The sequence below is a fragment of the Dendropsophus ebraccatus genome, chromosome 10, assembly GCF_027789765.1.
Source record: "Dendropsophus ebraccatus isolate aDenEbr1 chromosome 10, aDenEbr1.pat, whole genome shotgun sequence".
Classification (NCBI taxonomy): Eukaryota; Metazoa; Chordata; class Amphibia; order Anura; family Hylidae; genus Dendropsophus; species Dendropsophus ebraccatus.
This window is the reverse complement of record NC_091463.1, coordinates 55979055-55988811: the sequence shown is the minus strand read 5'-3', so window position 1 is coordinate 55988811 and position 9757 is coordinate 55979055. Positions and strand designations below refer to the sequence as shown.

The following is a 9757-nucleotide window of genomic DNA, read 5'->3' as shown; positions in this document are numbered from 1 at the left end:
CAGCTTTCCCAGCATCCTGTATAATTGGGTCTCTCAGCCTCCCTGGCATCCTGTATAATGGGGTCACTCAGCTTCCCTGGCATCCTGTATAATGGGGTCTCTCAGCTTCCCTGGCATCCTGTATAATGGGGTCACTCAGCTTCCCTGGCATCCTGTATAATGGGGTCTCTAAGTTTTCCTGGCATCCTGTATAGTAGTTGGTATAATGAGCGGCCCCCAGTGTCAAACACCCCCCACCCCCGCCGGACTCAAAGTGGTCCCCACACCTGCAGGGACTCACCCTAACCTGCTACTCCTCACCCAGCCGCATCCTAGGGGACAGCGTCTCAGAGCTGCCGAAGAGGGACAGCACCATATTGCCGGGACTGGTGAGCATGTTGGGGGGGCCCCCATATATTTTTTTTTGCTATGGGGCCCCATGAATCCTAGTTACGCCCCTGTCAGAAAGGATGGGAGGAAGTTACCTACTATAGGGGCACTATTGGGGGGAGTAAATAGTATATCTGGCAGTACAAGGAGGAGTTACCTACTATTGGGGAAACTATTATAAGAGGCCCAGTTGAAATTAAAGGAAAACTGCTTTAATTGAAGCTGCTGATGGCTCCTGGTAGCCCCTTACCTCCTCTTCCCAGCTTCGCTCCTCCGATGCTTGGATAAATCACAATGTTTTTTTGAACTTTAATCCTAATCTGTAAATTAGTCTTACGTATGAGTGTAGGAGGCAACATGCAGGGGCAAATGGTGCAGTGGGGCCCAGGAACGCCCACAGGGCTCCTAACATACTAATGTACAGATTTCTTTAGCAATGTGATGTACAAGCATCAGGTAAGAGGCTTTAACTAGTATATGGGGGGATTACCTACTATAGGGGGCACTATTGGGGGATATACTATTTGGGACACTATTATAGTAGCACTCTGGAATTAAGGTTGATTTAATACTGCATGGGCAACAGAAGGGGGCGTTATAACCATTTGGGGCACTATGGATGGGCAGCTTGTATAGAGGTAGGTAGGTGGTGTCATGAACAGAGCCTAAGATGTGTGTCTGACAGATTCTGTGGAGATGAGTGGTGACCAGAAGACGTCATCATGACAGCCGGGGCCAAGTGGGGAAAACAACCAAAGAGGAAGACGCCAATCAGAGAAGACTTCACATGTGAGTCACTGAGTGTACTGTAACTGTGCTGTAATATGCTGACTGTATGGAGGTATACATGGTCTGCATATAGTGTATGACTGTTAGTCATTAGGTGGTGGTAATATGAGGTCATGGTATGGCGGTGTTATTTTCTTCCCCCCTATCCTTTATAGTGCATTTCAACCTCAGGTAGGGAGTTGGTGCACTATAAAGAATAGGGTTAAGAGGTGTTAAACTGTGTAGTTATTGGGGAAGATTTATGAAAGGGTGTAAATATACAACTGGTGTAAACTGCCCATAACAGCCAATCACAGCTCAGCTTTCAACTCTGGTACAATGTAAGAGGAGCTGTGATTGGTTGCTGTGGGCAGTTTACACCAGCCAATATTAATTTTTTTAGGGGTCTGGGGTCATTCCTTAATGATCTGGGATAGGAGAGTGACTCGGATGAGAGAAGGCGTCACCTGTGAGTCCCCGGCCGTCACTATCCGCTCTCCTGACCTCTGTTATAGGGAATATCTGTGCCCCCCATGAGGTAACAATTCTGGAGAATCCTACATTAGAGCTTGGTGTTGTTCTCTCAGGCCGGGTCTACATGGAGAGTGACACAAGAATAGAACATTCTATAACACTCTATGTATCCCAGGCCTGACTGACATCCTCTGTTTAATAGGATGCGTCCCCACAGTCTGATACTGTCAGTGATGATTGGATGGGTCAGTGTATAGGGACCAGGGAACAATTTCCAGGAAGAAAAACAGGGGAACTGCACAATACAAAGGTAGGGAGGAAAGATGCCCCTGAATTATTTCAGTAGTGTAACTTTAGGCCATGTTCACACATGGTATAACACCTGCCATTCTGTGACCTGGGCGGGTCACAGAACGGCCGGTGTTACTGCTGATCTTCATTTCTGGTGAATTCAGATGCGGGGGCACCCATGTGCCCCACATCCCAATTCACCGCTGCACACAATGAAGCATGCAGCCAGAACCGCACGCTCCATTGTGTGAACTGGCATGTGGCCGCTATTCAATGTGTGTATATGCTCCGGCCAGCATTCTATTCATTCCAACACAAAGTATGTTTTCGCATAAATCACGGCCGTTGTTGCAATTTGTGATTTATGCTAAACATACGTTGCGTGAACATGGCCATAAGATGAAGCTCTACTGGGGCTCTGCTTTTCCTGAAGAATAGTTTACAGGGCAGAATACTGTGGCTTTTATTAGTATGAATCATAAGACAGATGACAGGAGAGCAAACAGATAATCTATATTTGTTCAATATTTTGTTTCTGATCACAGCTGTATACTCTTATATAGTCTGCAGGGTGATAATACTGCGCACACCTGGTATCTGATTATATCTGAAAAATTTTCTACGTGGCACAGTTGGTGCAATGGGTGCAGGGAGACTTGTATGTGGGCTGGTGGGGTGTGTGTGCCAGGGCTGCTTTTCAGTCCCAGTCCGGCCCTGGATTTAGCCATATCATTGCCCGTGTAGCATACGCTACAGCCTTGTGAATAGGTTTCATCTGCTATGTTTGGTGACAGAGGCTCAGTTCTTTTCCCAGTCATCTTCTCCATTGTTGGAGCAAAAGCATGAAAACAAAATGGAGCTCATGAATCTGATGCATGATGGACACCAACCAAGTATGACAGATCCCATTGACCTCCAATGGAACCCATTACTGACATAGTGTTTTCTTCTCCATACTCAACTAGTAATAGAAAAAATTGTAGTAGTTGTAAATAGTAAACCCATCAGCCCTCATTCTAATATTTTATAGGCAAGGTCTCCACTTTCATCAGTATTAATATATCTCCATCATATGTGCCGTGGCCCGAGGTGCTGAGGTGGTATACAGCAGGTGTGCGTTCGGTGTTTACTCTGGGGCACTTGTCACGGTGGGCAGGAATGGCGTTACCCACCCTCAGACACATGGGCACTGGCACTTGAAGGGGTAACACAATGTGAGGGTGCAGGTGTGGCGGATAGATGAGCATGGAGTCTACCACTTAACCAGATGGTAATTTTTACTTAAAGTGACTGTACCATCAGGCCCAGGCTGAAGTACTGGAGGCGGGCCGACCCACCCTTAGTGGGAGGAAACCCTAGCCCCTCTATGACGGGGTTCCATTGATTCTAATGGAGTCATGTCATGGAGGGGCTGGAGTTTCTTCCCACTAAGGGTGGGTCGGCCCGCCTCCAGTACTTCAGCCTGGGCCTGGTGGTACAGTCACTTTAAGAACTTCAGTGCAATACAGGGTATAGTATCAGACAGTTCACCAGGTGCAGGTGTGGGTGACAGTAGTGCTTGAGGGAGTGAATCAAAGTAGGAGTTAAGAAGAAGAGCTTGTCTTAGAAGAGGTGTAAGAGACCTTCTTGGGGACCTTGTCTATAGCAATGTACTCTGGCGGGATGGCGTTGAGAACAATGAGTGTACTGTTGTGAAGAATCCTCGTACTCACAGTTAGTAAAAAAGTAGAGAAAGAAGATCTGCCTTTTGCCAAACCAGATCAGAGAGTGCCAGGCCTTTACAACTGGGTGTAACTAACTCCTCAAGGCTTCCCAAGGTAGTCGAGCAAAGATCAGTAGGATATGTCAGCTTAGGCTATTTGTCCTACTGGGGATCAGTCTCTTGACTATTTGCAGAAGAAGGATCCCACCTTTAGGTGTAGCAGTGCATCTTGTGCTAAAGTCTCTTTCTGAAAACAGCGTCTGAGTCTTAGTCTCTCCAACTACACAGACCAACTAACTAAGAACTCTTACCAGAAACTAACTAGCTTAATATAGGGGTGACAGGGTCTAACCTTCTATTGGTAAGGCAGTGTAAAGAAAAGAGAGGTAAGAAGTGTAGTTGGTAGACTGGTGTGTGTGGTACCTGCACCTGTGATAAAACAGTCAAACAGTGAACACAGAAAACACAGTAGTTAACCCTTTATCCTTCAGCTGTGCATACAAAAGACAGGGGAGAGTGAGACACCAAGTGGTGTCAGTGCTAAAGGGACCCATCATGCCAGAGTGTGACACCTGCCATAGTTACCACCCATGTCGGGGCACTACACTATGTTTTTGTCTTCATCTGAATGAGGATAGGCAAAAGGAAGAAATGGCTATAGGGAAAGAACAGCTTCCCTTTCCTCACTGATCCCATTTAACCAATCCAGTAATATCTATAAGGATTACATAGGAGCAGCACTTAAAAGAGAGTCCGTTGCCCTTTACTGTAGTGTTGCAGTGTTGTAGCACCAGGTCACAAATTGACATGTCACTATAACTTTGCAAAAAAGAATAAAAGAGAATTTGGTTCAATAATGCAGTCCATGGTTGCAGAGCCCTTGTAAGTGGAACATGTCCTGTTTCCCTAATAAGTACTCAAGCATACAGAAGCATGAATGGCAGCATTCCACTCAATAAAACCTGATGAACTGATTGAGGTCCCCTTCTGTATCTGCTTGACATCTCTATCAAATGTCACAAGATGAGGGTTTACGCACAAAGGTTCATGAATACAATGCACCGGAGAATGAATTTATACATACACAATAAATAAACTGATGATGGTAATGATTGTATTAAGTTAATGGAGGATAATAACTGAATAGCTTAAAGGAGAAGTCCAGCGATTTATAAAATCCAGCAGGGGCAGGGGGAAATTGATTACAATTACAGACTTATCTCTCCCCCATGCCTGCGGTGAGCGGTGGGAGCGGTCTCCGGAATCTCTGGTGCTGACAAGTCACGACCTGGCTGATGGATTGGCCCCTAAGGGGAGAGGTAAGTCCATACTAATAATCAATTTCCCCGTGGCTCCGTGGGCTTCATGTATGGCAAAATGCATTTGAGGCAGGGGTAATAATCTGGGCTGTGACTAGTCACGGCTCTCTATCCAGTCAGCACGCTCTGCAGGGTGATGGACAGGCATAGAGGCCCATTAGCAACCACTAACTGGTTCAAAATGTTCTGATTGGTTCTCTTTAGGCTCCATTCACTTCAATGGAACTAAGTTACAAAACCTACACCCAAACTGGAGACAAGAGTGGTGCTGTCTCTGGAAGAAAATGGCCTTGTTTCTGTAGCGCTGGATAACCCCTTTAATTCAGATGGTACCAATGCATCATGAATACACAGCGCCATAAAGTATGACGCCTCTTTTTTCCTAATGAATCAGCAGACTGCATGTCCATGAACATGAGCTCATCTCAGAAACACTGCACCCAGGGTGAATGGATAATGTTTGATTAAAGTGTTCTCCATTGTGCTATTAAATATTCTAACACATAACAATAATATCAGGCAGAAATAACACAGATAAATAATAAAATAGAGGATGTCCTGATGAGGGTGTTTGTGTTTTCTGATGACAATTCAGTCTGTGCTTGTGAATGTCGGATCTTGTGGGGATAATACTGAAAACTGAGCTGCCAGGGTGAAGGGAGCTGTCACCACCAACCCAGTCCAGAGATGTTGCTGACTCCGGGCTACTGGCTAGTATACAGGATTCTTATATAGCTGTTATTAGATATTGTATTATAGCATTGTTATTATACTCCTGCATCCTCCAACAAGGTGCAGATTATACATCCCAATTTACATAAAAGAAATTATTGGAATTAAAGGGGTTGGCCACTTTATGGTATTGTTCACTGTACAGTATTAGTAGTAAATGCATTCACTGCACTTACTGACTTTTTTGCGTTATTTTTTTCTTTTCTCATTTTCATTTCCCCTGTCTAAGGCTATGTTCCTACACAGTATTTGGTTAGTATTTTTGAACTAAACCAGAAGTGGATTGAAAACACAGAAAGGCTGTGTTCACACACTGTTGAAATTGAGTGGATGGCCGCCATTAAATCTCAAATGACAGCTGTTATTTCAAAACAACTTTTGTTTTAAAATAACGGTAATTATTTGCCATTAAATGGCGGCCATCCACTCAATTTCAATGTGTGTTTCAGTGTGTAAATATAGCCTTTCTGTGTTTTCAATCCACTCCTGGTTTAGTTACAAGATACTGACCAAAATACTGTATGGGATACACAGCCTAAATTTGGAAATGATCCTAAGAACTTGCAGTTTTCATTGTAGCCACTAAGCCTAATAATAAGCTGACACTTTAGGGTCTGTTCACACGTACAGACTCGCTGCGTATAACTCGCACAGAACTCGCATCAAACTCGCATGAAAGTAGCTGCGTTTTTTGTGGTGTTGAACTCGCCTGTGAAAATCATGTGAAAATCAAAACTCGCATGTAAAAATCGCACCAAACACGCAGTGAGAATACACATACATTGGCTTGATAGCAATCTGTATCGCTGTGGATTTATGTGCGATAAATACGCAGCGAGTCTGTATGTGTGAACAGACCCTTAAAGTGACTGTACAACCAGGCCCAGGCTGAAGCACCGGAGGAAACCCCCGCCCCTCTATGATAGGATTCCATTGATTCTAATGGAGTCACGTCATGGAGGGGCGGGGGTTTCTTCCCACTGGGGGTGGGTTGGCCTGCCTCCGGTGCTTCAGCCTGGGCCTGGTGGTACAGTCACTTTAAGAAAGAGAAGGTTTGTCCCTAGTGACTGGCAGTGCATCAGTATACAAGTAAGTAGTATGGGTGGGGGAGCACTCCAAACGAATCTCATGCACCTGGGCTCTATGGTAGGTAACTGTATCCTAGGTGAAATAATGCTAAAGGTGGTGCTCCCATAAAAAGAAACAATGCAAAACTGGAGAAAAGTAGATCGGGCAATTACCGTTCTGTAGCAAAATCTGTTTATTTCAATGCATATTCATGAGTTGCAGGGAGGGGAGGTGAAGGAGCAGGCACGCTCTCACTAAACGACTACGCACGTTTCACACTTCTTACGACCGGAAGATGCACTAATTAGCGTGAAACATGCATAGTCGTTCAGTAAGAGCGTGCCTGCTCCTTCACCTCCGCTCCCTGCAACTCATGAATATGCATTGAAATAAACGGATTTTGCTACAGAACGGTGAGTGCCCGATCTACTTTTCTCCAGTTTTGCATTTTTTCTGCATCAGTATACATGTCCTGCTGCTGCTGGGGAGGACTATAATGGTAACTCTATACAGTCACACTAAGGGTATGTTCACTCCCAGGGTGGGCCTCAGTGTGTCAATGGGATGCCTTGCGTGCCTCCGCTCTCCGATCAAAGAATTGGCATGTGAGGCATCCCACTGATACACTGAGGCAGGCAGGATTCTAGTGTGAATTGGCCCTAAAGGTGGAGGGAGGTCAGTGGAAACACTAAACCAGGGGTAGGGAACCTTGTCTCTCCAGCTGTTGAAAAAACTACAACTCCCATTATGCCTGGAAAGCCAATGCTAAAGCCTTGGCTTTCTAGGCATGATGGGAGTTGTAGTTTTGCACCAGCTGGAGGGCCAAGGTTCCCTACCCCTGCACTATACACAGGTTCTCTCCAGCTGGTGCAAAACGGCAACTCCCAACATAGCAGAAAGGCCAACAACTGTCCAGCCATGCTGGGAGTTGTAGTTTTACCGAGGCTGGAGATCCCAGCACTACTATATATCTATGCCAGTATCCACCAGGCCCTGAATGCCTCATATTGTTGACACTGGTCAGGATTTATCTTTTGGATGAATTTTGCTTCCTATGGCTGCGTTCACACTGTGCATTTTTGTTGCATTTTTAACACAATTTTTTTCACGTTTTTAGTCCATGCACTGGAGGAAGCTGTAGGCGTAATTACAGGTCATGCTTGGATCTGTAGTTCCTCCGCACTATTTACCGCTTTGTATATCTGTGTTGATGAAATGATTGTATGTAATGGAGCATCAGATGCCGCCGTGTTATCCCTGTGTCCCATTCCCTGTTGTCTCTGTCAGCTGTTTGCACTGACCCAGCACCCCCTCTGTGTCTCCCTCTGCAGGGGCTACACGACTGTCAGTCATCCAGCTGCACGAGGAGGGGGCCACACTGACAGTCCCTCCGGCTTGCCAATCAAGCGGCTACAGAAGGCAGTGGGCGGAGCTACCATCCGAGTGACTGACAGCGGTGGGCGGAGCTACGAAGGCCGGGCGTTTCGACGTCACCACGCACAGGAGGAGGACGCCCGGAGCATGGGTCGGAAGCGGTGCGTGGGAGACTGTTCCAAGATGGCGGCGGGCTGCTGCGGGGTGAAGAAGCAGAAACTGTCCAGCTCTCCGCCGTCTGGTTCAGGGGGTCCGGGTGGCCCGCACTGCAGCGGGGAGAGCCAGTGCCGCGGGGCGGAGCTGGGGCTGGGAGGCTCCGGGAGCGGGCCTGGTGGTAGCAGCCGGGTGAACGGCCTGGCTTGTGGTAACAGCCTATCACCGGGCTGCGGGACTCTCTCTCCGGGCTGTGGCTCCAGTCTAAGCCCCGGATCCCGGAAGATGGTGGTTTCGGCTGAGATGTGCTGCTTCTGCTTCGATGTTCTGTATTGCCATCTGTACGGGTACCAGCCGCCCCGCACACCACGCTTCACCAATGACCCATAGTAAGTGCCGGCCGGGCAGGGGGGACGGCGAGCGGGGGGCTGGCTGCCGGGGGGGGGGGGTAGGCTGGAGAGCATGTGGAGAGTGGGGGGCCAGGGGCAGGGAGAGAATGTGTGTGTGTGGGGGGGGGGGGGGTAGAGGGAAAATGTGTGTGTGTGGGGGGGGGGGGGGGGGTAGAGGGAAAGAGTATGTGTGTGGGAGGGGGGGTAGAGGGAGAGAATATGTGTGTGTGTGGGGGGGGGGGTAGAGGGAGAGTGTGTGTGGGGGGGGTAGAGGGAAAGAGTATGTGTGTGGGGGGGGGGGGTAGAGGGAGAGAATATATATGTGTGTGTGGGGGGGGGTAGAGGGAGAGAGTGTGTGTGGGGGGGGTAGAGGGAGAGAGTATGTGTGTGTGGGGGGGGGTAGAGGGAGAGAGTATGTGTGTGTGGGGGGGGTAGAGGGAGAGAGTATGTGTGTGGGGGGGGGGGAGAGGGAGAGAGTGTGGGGGGGGGGGTAGAGGGAGAGAGTGTGTGTGGGGGGGTAGAGGGAGAGAATGTGTGTGTGTGGGGGGGTAGAGGGAGAGAATATATATGTGTGTGTGGGGGGGGTAGAGGGAGAGAATGTGTGGGGGGGGTAGAGGGAGAGAATGTGTGGGGGGGTAGAGGGAGAGAGTGTGGGGGGGGGGGGGAGAGGGAGAGAGTGTGTGGGGGGGGGGGTAGAGGGAGAGAGTGTGTGTGTGGGGGGCGTGCAGAGGGAGAGAGTGTGTGTGTGGGGGGGGGGCGTGCAGAGGGAGAGAATGTGTGTGTGTGGGGGGGGGGCGTGCAGAGGGAGAGAATGTGTGTGTGTGGGGGGGGGGGCGTGCAGAGGGAGAGAATGTGTGTGGGGGGGGGGCGTGCAGAGGGAGAGAATGTGTGTGTGTGTGGGGGGGGGCGTGCAGAGGGAGAGAATGTGTGTGTGGGGGGGGGGGCCTGCAGAGGGAGAGAATGTGTGTGTGGGGGGGGGCGTGCAGAGGGAGAGAATGTGTGTGTGTGGGGTGGGCGTGCAGAGGGAGAGAATGTGTGTGTGGGGGGGGCGTGCAGAGGGAGAGAATGTGTGTGGGGGGGGGGGTAGAGGGAGAGAGTGTGTGTGGGGGGGGGTAGAG

At 48.8% G+C, this 9757-nt stretch overlaps 1 protein-coding gene across 2 annotated transcripts in view; it reads left to right on the top strand.

The window, feature by feature from the left end:
- Positions 1 to 8218: 8218 nt before the first annotated feature.
- Positions 8219 to 9757, top strand: part of AMMECR1 (AMMECR nuclear protein 1) — a 52659-nt gene continuing 51120 nt past the window's right edge. For both annotated transcript variants that reach the window (XM_069942690.1, XM_069942689.1), the window contains exon 1: positions 8219 to 8639. In XM_069942690.1, coding sequence (XP_069798791.1) covers positions 8245 to 8639 — 395 coding nt within the window. In that variant the 5' untranslated portion in view covers positions 8219 to 8244. The remainder of the gene's footprint in view (positions 8640 to 9757) is intronic.